Source organism: Leptinotarsa decemlineata, unplaced genomic scaffold (genome assembly GCF_025532065.1).
Source record: "Leptinotarsa decemlineata unplaced genomic scaffold, Ldec_3_MD MMD2_tig00000157_RagTag_RagTag, whole genome shotgun sequence".
NCBI classification, from domain to species: Eukaryota; Metazoa; Arthropoda; class Insecta; order Coleoptera; family Chrysomelidae; genus Leptinotarsa; species Leptinotarsa decemlineata.
Genome location: NW_027412543.1, coordinates 2012608 through 2035045, shown reverse-complemented (window position 1 = coordinate 2035045; position 22438 = coordinate 2012608). Strand labels below are relative to the sequence as shown.

Here is a 22438-nt window from a genome sequence, read left to right as displayed (position 1 = left end):
TTTCACTAGAAGTTGATTTTTGTCGTTTCTAACTCAATTTTACCGACAAAAAACCCAGAATTACATTCTAGCAATCGAATTCAGTATTTTTCTGGTTATGCTTCAAAATCTTCGAACTTATCACAAGAAATTAATTTTTGTCGTTTCTAACTCGATTTTTCGGCCAAAAACCCAGAATCACATTCTGGCAATCGAATTTATTTTATTTCGGTTATGAATCAAATATTTTCAATTTGTCACTAGAAGTTGATTTTTGTCGTTTCTAACTCGATTTTAGCAATCAAATTCGGTATTTTTTCGGTTGTGCTTCAAACATTTCCAATTCGTCACTAGAAATTGAATTTTGTCGTTTCTCACTCGAAATTTTCGGACAAAAACCCAGAATCACATTCTGGCAATCGAATTTAGTTTATTTCGGTTATGAATCAAATATTTTCAATTTGTCACTAGAAGTTGATTTTTGTCGTTTCTAACTCGATTTTAGCAATCAAATTCGGTATTTTTTCGGTTGTACTTCAAAAATTCCCAATTCATCACTAGAAATTGAATTTTGTCGTTTCTTACTCGATTTTTTCGGCCAAAAACCCAGAATCACATTCTGGCAATCGAATTTAGTTTATTTCGGTTATGAATCAAATATTTTCAATTTGTCACTAGAAGCTGATTTTTGTCGTTTCTAACTCGATTTTAGCAATCAAATTCGGTATTTTTTCGGTTGTGCTTCAAAAATTTCCAATTCATCACTAGAAATTGAATTTTGTCGTTTCTTTACTCGATTTTTTTCGGCCAAAAAACCAAAATCACATTCTGGCAATCGAATTAGTTTATTTCGGTTATCAATCAAATATTCTCAATTTGTCACTAGAAGTTGATTTTTGTCGTTTCTAACTCGATTTTAGCAATCAAATTCGGTCTTTTTCGGTTGTGCTTCAAAAATTTCCAATTCATCACTAGAAATTGAATTTTGTCGTTTCTTACTCGATTTTTTTCGGCAAAAACCCAGAATCACATTCTGGCAATCGAATTTAGTTTATTTCGGTTATGAATCAAATATTTTCAATTTGTCATTAGAGGTTGATTTTTGGCGTTTCTAACTCGATTTTAGCAATCAAATTCGGTCTTTTTTCGGTTGTGCTTCAAAATTTTCCAATTCATCACTAGCAATTGAATTTTGTCGTTTCTTACTCGATTTTTTCGGCAAAAAACCCAGAAATACATTCTGGCAAACGAATTAAGTTTTTTTCGGTTATGAATCAAATATTTCCAATATGTCACTTGAAGTTGATTTTTGTCGTTTCTAACTCAATTTTACCGACAAAAAACCCAGAATTACATTCTAGCAATCGAATTCAGTATTTTTCTGGTTATGCTTCAAAATCTTCGAACTTATCACAAGAAATTAATTTTTGTCGTTTCTAACTCGATTTTTCGGCCAAAAACCCAGAATCACATTCTGGCAATCGAATTTAGTCTATTTCGGTTATGAATCAAATATTTTCAATTTTTCACTAGAAGTTGATTTTTGTCGTTTCTAACTCGATATTAGCAATCAAATTCGGTCTTTTTTCGGTTGTGCTTCAAAAATTTCCAATTCATCACTAGAAATTGAATTTTGTCGTTTCTTACTCGATTTTTTTCGGCCAAAAACCCAGAATCACATTCTGGCAATCGAATTCAGTATTTTTCTGGTTATGCTTCAAAATCTTCCAACTTGTCACAAGAAATTGAATTTTGTCGTTTCTAACTTGATTTTAGCAATCAATTCGGTCTTTTTTCGGTTGTGCTTCAAAAATTTCCAATTCATCACTAGAAATTGAATTTTGTCATTTCTTACTCGATTTTTTCGACAAAAAACCCAGAAATACATTATGGCAAACGAATTCAGTATTTTTCTGGTTATGCTTCAAAATCTTCCAACTTGTCACAAGAAATTGGATTTTGTCGTTTCTAACTTGATTTTTTCGGAAAAAAACTCAGAATTACATTCTGGCAATCGAATTTAGTTTATTTCGGTTATGAATCAAATATTGTCAATTTGTCACTAGAAGTTGATTTTTGTCGTTTCTAACTCGATTTTAGCAATCAAATTCGGCCTTTTTTCGATTGTGCTTCAAAAATTTCCAATTCATCACTAGAAATTGAATTTTGTCGTTTCTTACTCGATTTTTTCGGTCAAAAAACCCAGAATCACATTCTGGCAATCGAATTTAGTTTATTTCGGTTATGAATCAAATATTTTCAATTTGTCACTAGAAGTTGATTTTTGTCGTTTCTAACTCGATTTTAGCAATCAAATTCGGTATTTTTTCGGTTGTGCTTCAAAAATTTCCAATTCATCACTAGAAATTGAATTTTGTCGTTTCTTACTCGATTTTTTCGGCCAAAAACCCAGAATCACATTCTGGCAATCGAATTTAGTTTATTTCGGTTATGAATCAAATATTTTCAATTTGTCACTAGAAGTTGATTTTTGTCGTTTCTAACTCAATTTTATCAGCAAAAAACCCAGAATTACATTCTAGCAATCGAATTCAGTATTTTTCTGGTTATGCTTCAAAATCTTCGAACTTATCACAAGAAATTAATTTTTGTCGTTTCTTACTCGATTTTTTCGGCCAAAAACCCAGAATCACATTCTGGCAATCGAATTTAGTTCATTTCGGTTATGAATCAAATATTTTCAATTTGTCACTAGAAGTTGATTTTTGTCGTTTCTAACTCAATTTTACCGGCAAAAAACCCAGAATTACATTCTAGCAATCGAATTCAGTATTTTTCTGGTTATGCTTCAAAATCTTCCAACTTGTCACAAGAAATTGAATTTTGTCGTTTCTAACTTGATTTTAGCAATCAAATTCGGTCTTTTTTCGGTTGTGCTTCAAAAATTTCCAATTCATCACTAGAAATTGAATTTTGTCGTTTCTTACTCGATTTTTTCGACATAAAAACCCAGAAATACATTCTGGCAAACGAATTAAGTTTTTTCGGTTATGAATCAAATATTTCCAATATGTCACTTGAAGTTGATTTTTGTCGTTTCTAACTCAATTTTACCGACAAAAAACCCAGAATTACATTCTAGCAATCGAATTCAGTATTTTTCTGGTTATGCTTCAAAATCTTCGAACTTATCACAAGAAATTAATTTTTGTCGTTTCTAACTCGATTTTTCGGCCAAAAACCCAGAATCACATTCTGGCAATCGAATTTAGTCTATTTCGGTTATGAATCAAATATTTTCAATTTTTCACTAGAAGTTGATTTTTGTCGTTTCTAACTCGATATTAGCAATCAAATTCGGTCTTTTTTCGGTTGTGCTTCAAAAATTTCCAATTCATCACTAGAAATTGAATTTTGTCGTTTCTTACTCGATTTTTTTCGGCCAAAAACCCAGAATCACATTCTGGCAATCGAATTCAGTATTTTTCTGGTTATGCTTCAAAATCTTCCAACTTGTCACACGAAATTGAATTTTGTCGTTTCTAACTTGATTTTAGCAATCAATTCGGTCTTTTTTCGGTTGTGCTTCAAAAATTTCCAATTCATCACTAGAAGTTGATTTTTGTCGTTTCTAACTCAATTTTACCGACAAAAAACCCAGAATTACATTCTAGCAATCGAATTCAGTATTTTTCTTGTTATGCTTCAAAATCTTCGAACTTATCACAAGAAATTAATTTTTGTCGTTTCTAACTCGATTTTTCGGCCAAAAACCCAGAATCACATTCTGGCAATCGAATTTAGTTTATTTCGGTTATGAATCAAATATTGTCAATTTGTCACTAGAAGTTGATTTTTGTCGTTTCTAACTCGATTTTAGCAATCAAATTCGGTCTTTTTTCGATTGTGCTTCAAAAATTTCCAATTCATCACTAGAAATTGAATTTTGTCGTTTCTTACTCGATTTTTCGGCCAAAAACCCAGAATCACATTCTGGCAATCGAATTAAGTTTTTTTCGGTTATGAATCAAATATTTCTAGTATTTTTTAGGTTGTGAATAAAAAATTTCCAACTTGCCACTGGAAGTTAATTTTTGTCGTTTTTGATTCAATTTTTCCGGCAAAAAAACCCAGAATTACATTCTAGCAATCGAATTCAGTATTTTTTTCGGTAATGCTCCAAAATCTTCCAACTTGTCACTAGAAATTAATTTTTTACGTTTCTTACTCGATTTTTCCGGCAGAAAACCCATAATTACATTCTAGGAATCGAATTCAGTATTTTTTCGGTAATGCTCCAAAATCTTCCAACTTGTCACTAGAAATTAATTTTTGTCGTTTCTAACTTGATTTTAGCAATCAATTCGGTCTTTTTTCGGTTGTGCTTCAAAAATTTCCAATTCATCACTAGAAATTGAATTTTGTCGTTTCTTACTCGATTTTTTTCGACAAAAAACCCAGAAATACATTATGGCAAACGAATTATGTTTTTTTCGGTTATGAATCAAATATTTCCAATATGTCACTAGAACTTGATTTTTGTCGTTTCTAACTCAATTTTACCGACAAAAAACCCAGAATTACATTCTAGCAATCGAATTCAGAATTTTTCTGGTTATGCTTCAAAATCTTCCAACTTGTCACAAGAAATTGAATTTTGTCGTTTCTAACTTGATTTTTTCGGAAAAAAACCCAGAATTACATTCTGGCAATCGAATTTAGTTTATTTCGGTTATGAATCAAATATTTTCAATTTGTCACTAGAAGTTGATTTTTGTCGTTTCTAACTCGATTTTAGCAATCAAATTCGGTCTTTTTTCGATTGTGCTTCAAAAATTTCCAATTCATCACTAGAAATTGAATTTTGTCGTTTCTTACTCGATTTTTTCGGCCAAAAACCCAGAATCACATTCTGGCAATCGAATTTAGTTTATTTCGGTTATGAATCAAATATTTTCAATTTGTCACTAGAAGTTGATTTTTGTCGTTTCTAACTCGATTTTAGCAATCAAATTCGGTATTTTTTCGGTTGTGCTTCAAAAATTTCCAATTCATCACTAGAAATTGAATTTTGTCATTTCTTACTCGATTTTTTCGGCCAAAAACCCAGAATCACATTCTGGCAATCGAATTTAGTTTATTTCGGTTATGAATCAAATATTTTCAATTTGTCACTAGAAGTTGATTTTTGTCGTTTCTAACTCAATTTTATCAGCAAAAAACCCAGAATTACATTCTAGCAATCGAATTGCTAGAATTTTTCTGGTTATGCTTCAAAATCTTCGAACTTATCACAAGAAATTAATTTTTGTCGTTTCTTACTCGATTTTTTCGGCCAAAAACCCAGAATCACATTCTGGCAATCGAATTTAGTTTATTTCGGTTATGAATCAAATATTTTCAATTTGTCACTAGAAGTTGATTTTTGTCGTTTCTAACTCGATTTTAGCAATCAAATTCGGTCTTTTTTCGGTTGTGCTTCAAAAATTTCCAATTCATCATTAGAAATTGAATTTTGTCGTTTCTTACTCGATTTTTTTCGGCAAAAAACCCAGAAATACATTCTGGCAAACGAATTAAGTTTTTTTCGGTTATGAATCAAATATTTCCAATATGTCACTAGAAGTTGATTTTTGTCGTTTCTAACTCAATTTTACCGACAAAAAACCCAGAATTACATTCTAGCAATCGAATTCAGTATTTTTCTGGTTATGCTTCAAAATCTTCGAACTTATCACAAGAAATTAATTTTTGTCGTTTCTAACTCGATTTTTCGGACCTTAAAATTTTTCAATTCGTCACTAGAAATTGAATGTTGTTGTTTCTAACTCGATTTCTCCAGCATAAAACCCAGAAATATATCCTAGCAATCGAATTCAGTGTTTTTTTCAGTTATGCTTCAAAAATTCCCAACTTGTCACTAGAAATTGAATTTTGCCGTTTCTAACTCAATTTTTTCGGCAAAACACCCAAAATGCATTCTGACAATCGAATTTAGAAGTTTTTTGGATATGAATGAAAGAATTCCAATTTGTCACAAGAAATTGTGACGTATCTAACTCTGATTTTCCGGCAAAAAACCCAGAATTACATACTAGCCATCGAATTCAGTATTTTTTCGCTTATGCTTCAAAAATTTCCTAGTTGTCACTTTAAGTAGCAATCTAGTTCATTATTTCTTTGGTTATGAATTAAACATTTCTTTGTCACTAGAAATAGATTTTTTCGTTTCTAACTCGATATTTCCGGCAAAAAAAAAACAGAATTACATTCTAAGAATCGAATATGGTATATTTTCGGTTATGAATAAAAAATCTCCAACTCGTCACTCCAATACCAGACAGCGCAGTTTCGACCCGCCAGAGGTCTCATCAGTGGTACTAGACCGGTTCAATAATGCAAAGCTCGAAGTCGTTTTGTCCTAAGGCGGACAAACTTTTGAAAAGTGTGATGACATATCTCAGAATCGTGCTATTGTGTTTATTTCTGTTCCGAGTCATTCTGTATTCTGTGACATTTTGTGTGCCTAACTTTCACAACAAAGATGGATGTACTGACTATGGTTTTTCTTCTTCTAGCATATTACGAAGTCTAACGCCTGGTACCAATATGTGCTATATGATGCTATATGATATTTTCCAATGCATTTTATAGTATAACTAAATGTTATAATTTCGTAGCCAACATTTATATTCATAAAATTGCTAACCACAATTATATAAAATTGAAAAAGTCAACGCAACCTTTAGGAGGCACAGGGAGTTGGCAACAAGATCTAAGCCTTAACTCACACAACTATATTGATGAATGGTTGTGGGCCACTTTTCATGCAGTTTTGGAAATTTACACGAGCCTCCCCTCATTCTCCCCACTCTTTGAGAAAAAGGTCCGTTATTCATGCGATTTGAAAAACGCCCAGCTACCAATAAATCGGTCCCTATATACTGCCAAAAAGGAATATATATATATATATATATATATATATATATATATATATATATATATATATATATATATATATATATACAAACTTCCTGGTTAACACGTTATCAACATTGTATAATAAATGTTTTGTCAAGAAAATTATAAAATTATCCACGCAGAATTACAAAGAGTTTGTTTTCTTTAATGATATGCAATAATTGAAATGCACCTTGGATGCTGTCAAAATCATCGGAATCAAACGACCGGAAGTGGAAACTGAAAGTGGTCGTTTTTTGATGGATTCGAATCCTTCTCACCCTAAGGAATCCAAATATATCATATGTTTCAGTATACAATGGTTTTTTCATTTCCTTTGTCAATAAATTCTGCGTTTTGCATCAAGCTTCTGCAATTGGAATAGACTTATAGTTATTCATAACCCAACATTTTTCAAATAGAAGTTTTTTCAGTGATTTTTGTTGAATTTGCAATTTTTTCTATGCTATTTCACATTGGGCGTTGGATATTATATTCGTTACACCATCTTTGTTTTTTCTCTGTCGGTACACTCTGTATTCGTTTCCCTTCCATTTGATGTACTGCACGTTGAAATTCAACTATCATTAACAAATATTTGGTTTAGTACCCTTATGACATGTTGCGTCATCTTCGATTTCTCTCCGTTGTTGACTTCTGCATTTCTTATCCTCTCATTTGACGTGCTGTACGCGACGATCCGATCATTATTAGCGAATATACAACTTAGAGACCTTCTGACAGTTGTGCTATTATTTCTTGTAATTACTCATCAATTTTCACAAATTATCACACACGCCATCACCTCCCACGATGACTACGTCACTTTCAAGGTTTCAATGTTTTATCACTATTATTATTATTATTCGATCCACATTCTCCAGTTCAATTTCATCTAGCACAATCAATCGAGCGATATTTGATTTCTCCATTCTGATTAGCTGGCCGACACTACTCTTTAACAGAAGTTAGGTTGAGTGTTTCACAAGTTTCCGTTCAAGAGTCTGAGAATTTGCGAAATGAATCTTCATATGACAAAGCATGGACTTTAGTCATTTCCTGATGATGCTAACTTGGTTAGCGAAACGCGTTAAATGATAAATGACTGTCATATTGAAACACAAAAAACGGTTACGACAATAACGATGAAACGATAACGAATAAACGCACGGAAAACGGTCGAAAACGCACGAAAAACGATCGAAAACGATCAAAAACGCACGAAAAACGATCGAAAACGCACGGAAAACGGTCGCACGCAAAACAGTACCTCCTCGACACCTTTGGTGTCATTTCCTTCTTCTCCTGATGATGCTAACTTGGTTAACAAAGATACGAGACTTCCGACATGTTGGAACGCTGGAATTCTGTTGAATCGACATGTTTTATTTTCAATGATTTATTTTGAAACGCCCTGTATACACAATAATATCATATTTCAAATCGACATGTTTTTTCCTATATTTTGACGCACCCTGTACACTTCGACGTCATATTTGTTTTTCAAAGATGTATTTTGAGATACCTTGTACACATTGAGGGATCGCACGTTGAAAACTTACAGCCTCGTGGAACTCTTATGTTTTTTATCAAATGATGTATTTTGACGCACCCTGTACACTTTGACGCCGTGTTTGTTATAGCATTGAGAGATCGCACTTTGAAACGATACAGCCTCACCAATCTGTAATGTTTTTTCTCAAATCGGATTCATCATTACTAATATATAACTTTAACGCTTCCAATTTTCATCGAGTCATTCACCAATAATTTCAAAACCGGTAACGCTACATTGCCCCATAAACAACGATTTATTGTACAACCGGCGACGCCGAACCTGCCATGCTGACATGTATTGACATTTGACAGATGCAGTCTCATAAGTCTAGTGTTTACAGTGTCCTTTTTCAACCAATAGATAGTTCGGCTAGTGACTCTGTGTGTTCTATAACTTTTGTTGTATTCATATACTTTTGTATCGATGAATCGAGCGCTTATCTTTGTGGGGTTACTGATAACAGGACATGAAACAATTCTGTACGATAAATCATTCAAATGAATCTCTCAATATCCTATACGCAAAGCCACGTAAATTTTTGAATCGATTACGTCACACGCGTCTCTCTCTCTTACACACACATACAGATCTTTATATGAAATTTCAATTATTTCCCAAATCTAAGTATATTTTCCTATCTTCAATATGATAATGACGATTACATTCTATGGAAATAAAAAAAAAATGCTGTCAAGTATAATGAACGAGTCATTTTCGGTCCCGACAAAACTAACGCTATAAATACCCAACATTCGCAGTTAACTTCAATATCTTACGCTGGTGTAGAGGCTAAGGACAATGTTTACGGCACGGAGGATCCAGGTTCGAATCTCATAACTATAAACTTTTTTTAATTGAAATCACGTGACAAGGGGGCCTGAGCGCTGATGCGGAATCCCAAGGAGGCCGAGTACTAAGGGAGCAAAAAGTTCAGCTCCATTGGAAAATACATTGGATTTTACGCTCGTTCCCTCCTTGTTCATCTACTCCTAGTTCAAGAGATGTTTAGTTTGATGAAAATAACACCTCCAAAATTGCAGACTGATGAAAAAAAAACAAGACAGGAGCCTTTGGCTGAATATCTCAATAGCGATGTTACTCAATGTGTAGAAAATCAGTATCGTGTGACAATCACCAATCCACCTATTCCAAATGACTGGAGTTGCGATAAAGAAAACCAATCTAATTCTGATATTATGATAGCTCATTACTACATTCAACACTTCGGTTTCAAATTTCACAGAAAGCCATCAATAATCCTGTTAAAAATAACATGTCACCAGGGCCGTAGCGAAAAGAAATACCAGGGGGGGAGGGAATCCACATTTTCCCAACCTCATCAGCAAAATTTCCCAACTTTCGAAAAAATGAATGCCAAGGGTTGAGTTACTACTATAATATAATGATTTTCTTACTTAGCTATCCAAAGATTGGCCGGATGCTTATGCACAAACAAAAATAAATTTTGGTAAATATGGAAAAAAAACATGGTAGCAGACATTGAGCGGAATATATATAGTTACTACTATAATATATTGATTTTTTTTTCTCAGATATCCAAAGATTGTTTGCTGAATTGAATAAACATCAGACTTTTCAGTTCGTAAGCGTAATGTGAATTAAGGGTAACCTAAGACTACGTTTCTGAAATAATTTATTATTTTCTAGTCAAAAGTGGCAATTAGTTACTACAACCTCATTAATGATAACACTTAAATGAAACGTTATCGAGACTGTTGCAAAGACTCAAAATAAATATACATTTTTAAAACTTTGCATTTTAATTTATTACTTCGCATTCACAGAACTTCCAGTACAAAAATGACTTATTATTTATTATGTCAACAGAATGCTCTCCAATATGCGTCATAAACAGACTTATAATATAATTTTGCAATAGTGACTTAAATTGAAACTAGTATTGAGCGCTGTTTTGCTAGGAGAGGAAAGTCTCTTGAATTATTTTCTGACAATGGCACTAACTTTGTCGGCGCTGACCGTGAGCTGCAAACCTTATTCAATTCAGCTGTTACTTGGTCACGGTGTACTCAAAAGGCTAACCTATAAATCTGCTAAGAATCGATATAATGCGTCGGAACACAGAAGAGTTATATTGAGATGTATTCAATACTACAATTTTTTGAAGACTTTCTTGCTCATATACAACAAACTGTATTTCTTGAAATCAACCACTTTCATTCTCAGGGTGCGATATCTTGAAATTATTTCCCATGCGTCAAAGTATGTCTTCTCATATGGTCCCCTCTACTGTAACCTTTACCGCAAATGGGGCAATAGTGCGGTTTGGTATCTGTATGATGATACATGTGCCGAGTAAGATCCCATTTGTAATTAAACGTTTTAAAACAATGCACACATTTGAAGGGTTTGTCTCTCCAGTGCCTTTCGACATGTTTCTGCAAGACCTCCTCACTGCTGAATCTTTTGCCGCACTTAACACACCTGAAGGGTTTGTCACTATCATGTATCGATTTTCTATGCTGTCTGAGGTAACATTGCTTAGAGAAATACATGTTACATTGATCGCATTCATGTTTATACGTTCCAGAACCGCTGTCCCCTCCGAGTCTATTTCCAGTTGTTTCAAGGCCGAAGCCTCGCTGGTGAGTCAGCTGCATATCCGTCTGCGATCCACCTGAATCTCCAATGGAAGATGACATTCCACGCATATCTACATTAAGATGTGAGTGCTTTGCTGCTCCGTTGCTATTTGTCGTCTGATGTGAGTTGGCACTATTCTTCAAAACCATATTTTTATGAATGGCAGAATTATAATGCCGTTTCAAAAAGCCCAGAGAGGCAAACTGTCTTTCACAATCAAGACAATTATAGGATATCTGTCCCTCCATAGTAATGGATATACTGGTAAATTCTCGCAATGTCATAGGAGATGAAGCATTGAAATCATTTGAAGGCTCCAGATGTAGCAATTGTGATGGTGTTTGGCTTATACGGAAATCGATCCCCGGTTGATGACTCCCTTGGGTTTTTTCAAACACAATCTCCGACGTTGACATTGCTTCATCAGATTATTTCGCTTCCTGTTCCATATACTGTTCGAGTTCCTTCGCTGAAATATCGTTTTTTACTGCTGCTGATTGCCTGTCTTGGTTTGACAGTTTCGAGACGTTATAAAGGAAAGGATAAGGAGAAGTATGGCAATTAAAGGAATTCTGCCCCTCCATAGTACTGGATTCGCCGGTACTTTCTCGCTGTATCATAGGAGAGAAAGCACTGAAATCACTCGAAGGCGCTAGACGTAACATTTGTGATGGTGGTTGCATGATACGAGAATTGATCCTCGGTTGATAACTTACTTGAGTTTCTTCAAATACCGTCTCCAACATTGATATCGCTCCTTCAGTATATTTCGCTCCCTGTTCCACATGCTGTTCTGGTTCCTTCGCCGAAATACTGTTTTCCACTGCTGCTGATTGCCTGTCTTGGTTTGACAGGTTCAAGTCTTCAGAAAGTAAAGAACCAGTAGAAGGATTACTGTTCAGAAATGCAACTGCATCCGAACTTGTTGCGAACCCATTCTCAGAGAAAACGTAATTTTCCAAATTATCTAGAATGTTTTCATTGTTATTCTCCATTGAAAGATTGTGCGATTTTCAGAATGAAAACTATATCAAATACTAGAAACTGGTCCACAAGCAGTTCAAAAATGAATGGTGTTTCTCGTAGTCATTCGTTATTAGATATACTGAACAGAAACGTTTTTATGCTATTCAAAGCGTAACTGTCGCTAAGCACCAACTATGTGATATGCTCAGATGGATATCATAGAATTTAAATACCCATTTTCTGAAATAGTCGTCCGTCCGCATATCGAATTCATTGTATGTCGTTAATAAGATAGGTAACATTTTAATTGAACCATGTAAATATAATGATACCTTGGTAATTGAGATCAGAAAGCAGGTACATGAAATTTAGAATTTACTTACAGAATGTAAAGATTTCTAATTTGGCCAGTTCTAGAAATGACAATGTTTATTTGATATAATAATAATAATAATAATAATAACGTTTATTTGGATAAAATTCAACATTATATCTTATAAACTATGTAAAACAAATGAACAAGGAGAGGAACCGCAAAGCCATTGGCTGTCCGCGGTGAGGGTGGTTTATTAATAGTTATTTTATTCCTTAAGTATTTTAAATTAAAATCATGAAATACAATGTAGGTTGCAGATTTTTAACATATATATAAAATTGATGCAGTAAAATTTTGTAAAACAAGATAAAAATATAACAATAGTAAATATAAATCATTACAATACTAAAAGCATATTATAGATCAATAAATTGAAAGAGTACTATAGAATTAGTAACATTGTTTAGTTACCAAGTGCATGGATATGGTGAAGTTTACAGAATAAACCTACAGTAAACAAACATGAATCCCACAGAAACTCGAGGTTGTACATGGGAATCCGGTGAGTACACATGTATCATAGCAATGAAATGCAATTTCCATGTCAGTTGGCAATTAAATAACTATTCCTTTTACATATGTATACCTTAATTGATGAATTTATTTGATAACACGAATTTAAATCTAATGTATATTTCTCATTTACAATTCAGGAAATCATCTACATTATTTCTCTGCAAACTGAATATATATTGTTTTATCCTTTTTTTGATGACACTGATAGAATTCGTCATGATTATTTCTTTTTTCAAGTTTTCAGGAACATGGTTGAATACCTTTTGGCATAAGTAATAGTGATTTCTCTGGCCAAGAATCCTTTTAGTTGCAGTTGTTTTCGTATACAAATTTGATTTTTGTCTAGTTTGGTAAGTGTGGTCTAATTTTTGTAGTATGTTATTTTTGTTTTTGTACGTATGTAACATAATGTTGAAATAGTGGAGTTGCCTCAAGTCATAAATCTTTGTTTCAGTAAATAGTCTTTCAGATGGGTAATTCCTCACTTTTTTATGGATCATTTTTAGGAAGTATTTTTGCAAAATTATTAACTGTTTCAGGTGTACTTCTAAGGCACTTCCCCAAACCAGGATCCCATACTGCAGTCTCGACTCGATAAGGGCATAGTACAACATTCTCATAGTAGATGAACAAGGCGGATTCTGGCGCAAACGGGAGTGGGGGAAACGTCATCGAAATCGACGCAGGATGGAACGAGTATAGTAGCGATTTAAGCGTGGAACTCCGCCCCTCGGCCCCCTTGGTACTCCACCTAACCTATCGGCCCCCTTGGTACTCCACCTAACCTATCAGCTCCCTCAGCCCCCTTGTCACGTTCCAGTCACGTGATTTTAATTAAAAAAAGTTTATAGTTATGAGATTCGAACCTGGGTCGTCCGCGCGGTAGACATTGTCCTTAGCCTCTACACCATCGTAAGATATTGAAGTTAACTGCGAATGTTGGGTATTTATAGCGTTAGTTTTGTCGGGACCGAAATTGACTCATTCATTATACTTGACAGCATTTTTATTTTTGATTTCCGTAGAATGTAATCGTCATTATCATATTGTAGATAGGAAAATATACTTAGATTTGGGAAATATTAATATTTCATGTAAAGATGTGTATGTGTGTGTAAGAGCGGGAGACGCATGTGACGTAATCGATGCAAAGAGAGATGGAGATGGTATCGAGATTTACCGGTTGCTAGTGCAAGCAGGTGTTGCCAGTTGTACAATAAATCAATGTTTATGGAGTAATGTAGCGTTGCCGGTTTGAAAATTAAGTTATAGAACACACAGAGTCATCTATGAGTCACTAGCTGAACTATCTATTGGTTGAAGAAGGATACGACAACCTGCGATCCGTCATTGTATACGGGGTGTCTCAAAATACATCATTGAAAACAAACATGAAGTCGAAGAGTACAGGGTGCGTCAAAATATACCATTTGAGAAAAAACATATATCACAAAGCCATTTGTATAAAATATCTACGTTTCGGAGACTGCAATTGTAGTTGGTTCGCTTGCGAATGTGAGACACCTTCGTTGTTGTCGAATGTCGGAACCATCCATGTTGTATTGTCATAGACCTCCAAATTCACAACGCGTGTCGGTATATTCAACTCGTGAAATTTTTCAGTTAGAAAGTCATGTTTTTGATGTCCTCGCATATAAATGACATCGACACCTTGTAGATTTTCCATGAGGATGGCATCCAATTGACTATATTCCACAAAGCCAGAGAAATACCTCAATCCGTGAATGTTTCGCTCCAAGTAACAGGCGGTACGGCGATCTTCTTTACTCAAACTGGAAAATGGTGTGTTTGGAAGCAATAACAAGTAACTACACTGAATTCCAATCCTTATGGCTATTTCTTTAGGATGGGATTTTTGCTCGACGGTGAAGCCTTGAATATCAGTAGGGTGCTAATGCCGACTGAACGCCTCCCCCCACCCCTTTTGACCTTGAGACGTCACACGACCTTGAATGACGTCACCTAACCTTGAACGTCGTACACGTTGTATGAGCTTGAATGTGGTGTTTGACCTTGAGTGTGGGGTTTGACCTTGACGTTCGACACTTCGACTACCTTGAACTTGCTCCATGGCATTGAATGTTGACCTTGAATGAAATCGTGACGTGTACAGAATATAACCTTGAACAGTGGGCGTTCGACGTTGTCCACTCCCTTGTTGGTAATTCCTATATAAGTTCAGAATATCGTATGACGTCACCTAACCTTGAACGTCGTACACATAGTATGAGATTGAATGCGGTGTTTGACCTTGAGTGTGGGGTTTGACCTTGACGTTCGACACTTCGACTACCTTGAGCTTGCTCCATGGCATTGAATGTTGACCTTGAATGAAATCGTGACGTGTACAGAATATACAGTGGGATTAGGCGTTGCGGTGTTTGACCTTGAGTGTGGGGTTTGACATTGACGTTCGTCACTTCGACTACCTTGAGCTTGCTCTGTGGCATTGAATGTTGACCTTGTAGCTCTCATTTGGGTTATGGTGGGGGGGAGGAGTTGGGCTTTTATAAGGAGTGTGGTGTGAACGTTTCACTCATTTCAAATTCTCCTTATCGTACGGTATATATTTCTATATACAAGATGTATTCGTGCGTTGATTGTAAAAAAAGTTTCACTCGTAGTGACAACCTACGTCGTCATCAGCGGGATTCCTGCACACCCGCAAATGGTGATGGACCTCCAACATCGAAGAGGCAACGGTTGACACCCCCAGCACTTCCAACACTGCAAACATGCGTTTGCTGCAATTTGACTATTGCAAGCGATCAGATGAATGTACATCGGAGGACGTTGCAGCACAGAACAAATGCATGTGTTCAATATGGGGAAGGTGTGAAAATTGTCAATACAGCTTTCAAGTGTCGAATTGTGAGCTACCGAGTGGACAGTGAAAACCACCACATGGATTACCCAACATTCTTCAATGAAATTAAGCAGAAAGTAGTGAAACTACTCGAAGAAGTGTTGGATATCCATAAATGCATGAAAGTGAACATGGAAGTGTTTGGGCGGTACAGTCTGCAAACTAAGGATCTTTCAGACATCAAATCATTTAATAGTCCCAATGAAGTAATTGATCAATCGAATGATTTGGATGTGGTTTATAGCAGTTTTGCAGATAGTTTAACTGTTAAAGCAGCGGAATTTCAAGATCGGGATTCAGGTATGTGATCTAGTCAAAATGTTGATGATGATGGACTTATAGAGAAAACCCATATTTTCAGGTTGGACCATTGAGAAAATTTTGTACTTGGAGGTGAATATCAACAAGTATAGCCCCTTCGGAGGGTCTTCATACATCAAATTGCCAAGGTTCATCGAATTGAAGAAAAGTGTGGTGAATGTTCTTAATCAAGATCAGTGCTGCTTTGCGTGGGCTGTGACTTCAGCTTTATACCCTGCCAGTCAGAAACTTAATGAAATTTCATCATATCCCCACTTCTCAACCGTCTTGAATGTAGCAGGTATGGAATTTCCAGTTAAGTTGAAAGATATTCCTAAGTTTGAGGTTATGAACGATTGCTCTATCAATGTTTATGGGTTGGAAAATGTTTTTAAAAATGGTAGAATTGAATATGAAGTTGTGGGTCCGTTACACTATTCTAAACGTAGATTAAATAGTCATGTTAATCTGTTGATTATTACAGATGATTCTGGTAATAGTCATTATTGTTGGATTAAGGATTTATCGAGACTAGTATCATCACAAATATCTGCCCGTGGTCATAAAAAGTATTTTTGTGATGGTTGTTTATTGTACTTTGATAATGAACGAACTTTATTGCGACATCAGTTGAATGATTGTAATCACATATCGACAACGACACCATCCACAAATTTCAGGGTTGATAAATTTGGTAAAAGGGTACCTGAGAATATTTTGAAATTTGAAAATATCGAGAAACAGTTGAGGGTTCCATTCGTTGTATATGCTGATTTCGAATCTATTCTGAAACCAGTGCATACTAATGAGCCAAATCCTGCTAACTCTTATACAAATCGAACATATCTTCATGAACCATATGCTTTTTCTTACCTCATAAAGTGCTCTTTTGATGATTCTATATCTAAATTTGTACTATATAGAGGTGCTGATGCAGCTAAAGTGTTTGTGTCAAACTTGGAGGCTGATGTCACCAATATTTATCACAAATATTTGAAGAAAGTCATTCCAATGAGTCCATTGACTGATGAGGAAGAGCATGATTTCAATATTGCCGCCACATGTGGTATATGTGGAGAACCATTTGGTGATGGTGATATTAAGGTGCGTGACCACTGCCATCTAACGGGGAAAAAAAGAAATGGAGCTGCACATAGTATTTGTAACCTCAATTTCAAATTGCCCAACTTTATACCCATAATTTTTCATAATCTCAGTGGGTATGACTGTCATTTGTTCATAAAAGAGTTATGCACAAACAAAACAAAAGTTGATGTCATTGCTCAAACTAAAGAAAAGTATGTTTCCTTCACGAAACATATAATTATGGAGAGAATAGTAGATCACAATGGAGTGACGAAAAATAAGTTTTTGAAATTAAGGTTCATCGATAGTTTTAAATTTATGGCTGCTTCCCTTCAAGAGTTAGGTGACAATTTAGATGAAAAACATTTTGTGGAAACAAGAAAATATTTTCCGGAACAGGATAAATTCAAACTTATGAGGCAGAAAGGTGTTTTTCCGTACAGTTTTATCGATTCTTTAGATAAATTAAATTATTCTAGTATACCATCAAAGGTGGACTTTTATGATAAATTAAATGAAAAACATGTTTCTGATGAGGATTATGATAGAGTAAAGCAGGTATGGAACACATTCAATTGTCAAGATTTGGGTGAATATTCTGACATATACCTAAAATCTGATGTTCTACTTTTGTGCGATATTTTTGAAAATTTTAGAAATATGAGTTTAGATACATATAAATTGGATCCTGCTCACTATTTCACTTCTCCAGGTCTTTCTTGGGATGCTATGTTGAAGTATACGGGTGTCAACTTGGAATTATTAACTGATATCGATATGGTGCATTTTCTCCAAAACGGTATACGTGGTGGTGTAAGCCAGTGTTCGGAGAGAAAGCATATTGCAAACAATCAGTTTCTTCCAAATTATAATCCCGAAGAACCTTCATCTTTCATAATGTATTTGGATGCAACAAATCTGTATGGTCATAGCATGTCTCAATCATTACCTTTTGGTGGGTTCACTTGGTTGACCGCCAGTGAAATATGTCAGTTGGATATCAATAGTATTCCAGATGATAGCCCCCAAGGATACATACTTGAAGTAGATGTGCATTATCCTGTCGAGTTACACGATCTACATTCGGATTTACCATTTTTGGTTGAAAGTATTATACCACCTGGTTCAAAGTCCAAAATACCCAAACTTATTCCTAATTTGAATGATAAAAAGAAATATATCGTTCATTATAGGAATTTGAAACAAGCGGTCCGTAATGGTTTGATGGTGATGAAAACTCATAGAATTCTCAGATTCAATCAGTCACCGTGGCTGAAAAAATATATCGATTTAAATACAAATTTGAGAAATAAGGCTACCAATAAGTTTGAGAAGGGTTACTTCAAATTGAATATAAATTCCATATTTGGCAAAACGATGGAAAATGTAAACAATAGAAGAGACATTCGAATTGTCACACATTGGGAATCCATAAGAAGAGGTATGGGTGCCAATGCTTTGATAGCTCGTCCCAATTTCAAAACATTATCCATATTTTCGGAAGACTTTGTCGTCATACATATGGATAAAGTTAAGGTTTGTTATAATAAACCATTGTATTTGGGGTTCAGTATATTGGATATGTCGAAAACAGTCATTTATGATTTTTTCTATGATGTCATCAAAAAACATTACGGACCACAAGCTTCTCTTCTCTATACCGATACGGATTCTTTGATACTGAAAATAATGACGGATAATTTTTATAATTTTATGATTGCAAATGTTGACAAATTTGACACTTCTAACTATAGGTTGGGTAATAAATTCAATGTGCCAGTTAGCAAATCGGTGATTGGAAATATGAAGGATGAACTTCCGAGTGATCCCATCATCAGTTTCCATGGCACCGGTGCGAAAGCATATCATGTACAAAGTGTGTCTGATGAAATAAAGAAAGCAAAAGGTATTAAAAAATCCGTTATAAAAAATCAAATTTCAATTGAAGATTACATTAGGATTGTTGAAACAGGCGGTATAATATTTAGAAAGATGAATGTATTCAGGAGTGATTTACATGATATTTACACGTTGATGTGCAATAAAGTCGCGCTATCACATAATGATGATAAGCGATTCATCATTCCTAATACCACCAAGACATTACCTTGGGGCCACAACGATATTGAATTCTATCAGACAAGTTCCGAACAAAATTTAAGAATTCTTTTGAATGTACTGAAAGATGAAAACAGTATAAGTGACAAGAAATTAAATTTACTCATTGCCTTATTGGAAGAGCAATCGAGTAATTGAATTTTTTCACTCATTATCTGGTTTGTTCAACAAATTGTAAAATTCATACTTGTCGAATATTTCAAACGAATTATCCTACCCCACTTCCACCCCCACTCCCATTCCCACCCGAAGTGGTAGGGAGCATACGGCTATAAAACATGAGGAGGAGGCCACAGTTCATCATTCGATTGCAGTCTTCCTTCGAAAGAAGCAGCCAACCTGAGATACCTGCCAGCCAACTTAGTTGAAAATTCCAAGCAGCTTGATGTAAGTACACACTTCCATACTATTTATATTATATTGTCTAATATTTTCATTTTCTCTTTCTAGAATCATGTCTTTTCTGAGGAATGCTCTGATGACCCCGATTACCACTCTCAGTGAGAGACAGTTGGAGGATGTAGAGCGGAGGAGGGTGGTTGTCCTACAGGACATCATGGTACAACCACCAGCTGCAACACCAGCTGCAGCTCCCATTCCACCACCGGGGATGACTTCCACCCAGGAAGTGGCGGCTCCCATTCCACCACCGGGGATGACTTCCACCCAGGAAGTGGCGGCTCCTGACTTGAAGTTCTTTTTCGAGGACTTCAAACCAACCCCCGAGGAGGAGGAGATTGACCCCCCACCAACTTTGTCGACATTCAGTGGACCAACTTCTTCGTCAGCACCCCAAATTGAAGATTTACTGAATGTCTACAACCCGGACCTGGACGAGTCTCTGGCGGATTTATCGCATCTTCAAAGCTTCTTATCGCCCATCGAACCATTATCCCCCATCGATTCAGGGGATGAGTTCGAGAAACCGGTGAAGAGGGCCAAGAAGATGAAGAAGTCCGCACCTGTGAAGAAGTCCGCACCTGTGAAGAAGTCCGTACCTGTGAAGGCATCCAAAGCCAAAGGTGGGAGGGGTGGTAAGTTGAGTGCTTTTCGCAAAAAGTGTGAAAAGAACTCACCTTACGGTGGTTGGCCTACAGCACCCCTTCCAGTGATGGAGGTGCAGAACTTGGTGGAAGTCGTCGCCCAGGTCCATCGGGATGCGTCACCCCCTCCAGTCACCCCCCAGGTCCATCGGAATGCGTCACCCCCTCCAGTCACCCCCCAGGTACGTGTTGAGCATTCCGAACAAGAGGTTGGCCCGGAAAATGTCCTTTCACAGACTGTGGTAGAGGGTAATAAACTCAAAGAGTCTATTACCTATGCACAGTCTGTGAAAAAGAGATATTTGAGGGAAAAGAAGGTTGTGGATGGTTCTGATTCCAGAAAAAGGGCCTTGATGGCGGATATTTCCACCATCGAGGCCCAGAAACTGGAATTAGAGAAGCGACTCTCTATGCTTAGGGCGAAACTTCAAGAAGAAGATTCGCAACAAGCAAAGAGTTTGGCTTACATCCAAAAATATGGACCTCTTGTTCAGGAATGGGATGCCATGTGCCAGGGGTTCCTTAATACCTAACCCCTTTTGTAAATATATTTTTGTTTAGTTTAAGTTAGATGTAAGTTTAGAATAAAAAAATTGTAATTTTAGGAATATAATGAAAACTTGCATGTTAATTTTAAGGTTATGAATGTTATGAATGAAAAAATAAAATAAGGAATATTGGAGTGCATATCTATTTTGGTTGTTGCACACAAAATACTGCGTGGTTGGGGCAGTATTTATTCCTTCATTCTAGTCATTTTCTAGTCACATGTAGTATATAGAATAAAATTAGTTAAATAGAATAATTGTATAGAATTTCCATCATTTGAAAGTGTGTGAATTGTAAAATAGTTATTTTTTCTAGAGAATAAATAAAAGTGATTCTAGTAATGCTCTGAGTATAATTCCAAAACCTTTTGACACTTCTCTCATCATTACTTCTCTCAACATTATTCAAACAAATTTCATTTATGTGAATGTGTAAAAATGAAATCATGAATCTAATGAATATTATATTGGATTAATTCCCCAATTCTCACATCAATACTTGAATAAATAACCTAGTGGGTCTTTATTTTTCACATATTCCCCTTCCCTTACTCTACCCCACTTTCTTCAAATCATATAAATAAGATTGTATTCTCAATATTCTTCAACTTGTTCGTTCATCATGAATCAAGCAACACCAATTATTCGGGAAGCTGATTCCACCAGTGAACCTCATTTTGCCCCACCAGAGAATTGGTCCTATGGTGACATTCAAGTTGCTGTAGTTGATTCAACATCTCCCGATGATGAATTCGATGGGTATTCAGATACAACAATAGAGCTGAATGAAGAACAAGATGTAACCTCAGACGAAGATGAGTTTGAACATGATGAATTTGCCAGCCCAGAACTTGTGGATCAACTGTGGCTTGAAGATCATCAAATCGCTCCACCAAATATCATCGTGGTGGTTGATTCTCCCGAACCTGACATCATCATTATAGATGATGATGATGATGATGATCAGGTAGGTTAGGTTAGGTTTTCCTCGGAGTGCACATCGCTCAGTGCGATCGCTCAGCAGGCCGCTTCGCGGCCTGGGGCGCTCAACATCCACCACTTGCATCCGGGGCGCGTTTTTTGCGACCCCCACCTCCCCCCCACTCCGCCTCCCACTATACCCCCTCCTGTGCAAGAGTATAAATGTAGGAGTTCCTCAATGTAATCTTCAGTTGAGTAGCTATCGTCAGCATGTCAACATACCAGGAAGCCGATTCCACGACCGGACCCCAGGCGGAAGAACCTACAGCGCCACTCCCGGATCTTCAGTTGGAGGATTCCGATATGGGGAATCCAGATATGGAGGCCGATTCAACCACCACGCCTCATCACCCTTCCACATCTTCGGTCCAGGTACTGCATGTGACCAGTACCGAAGACCACTCCGAAGACTCGAGCAGCTCGGATGATGATGATGACGATCTCTGGGACGACGACGCATTTGCGGAGGAAATGGCGTTTTCTGAGGGTTCGGTGATGTGGCAGTACTTCCCCCGACCCGATGACAGCGACGACGAC

The 22438-nt window shown here is 36.0% G+C and overlaps 1 protein-coding gene across 1 annotated transcript; it reads left to right on the top strand.

Moving 5' to 3' along the window:
* The first annotated feature begins 19583 nt into the window (after positions 1–19583).
* LOC141481327 (uncharacterized) lies at positions 19584–20905 on the top strand. Its single transcript, XM_074172724.1, has 2 exons — positions 19584–19716; positions 19780–20905. The coding sequence occupies exon 2, from the start codon at positions 19784–19786 to the stop codon at positions 20903–20905; it is 1122 nt and encodes a 373-aa protein (XP_074028825.1). The 5' UTR covers positions 19584–19716; positions 19780–19783.
* Positions 20906–22438: the final 1533 nt, after the last annotated feature.

Excerpts from the sequence above, each read along its gene's own strand:
- LOC141481327 (XM_074172724.1), top strand. The coding sequence starts at position 19,784 with ATGTCTTTTCTGAGGAATGCTCTGATGACCCCGATTACCACTCTCAGT.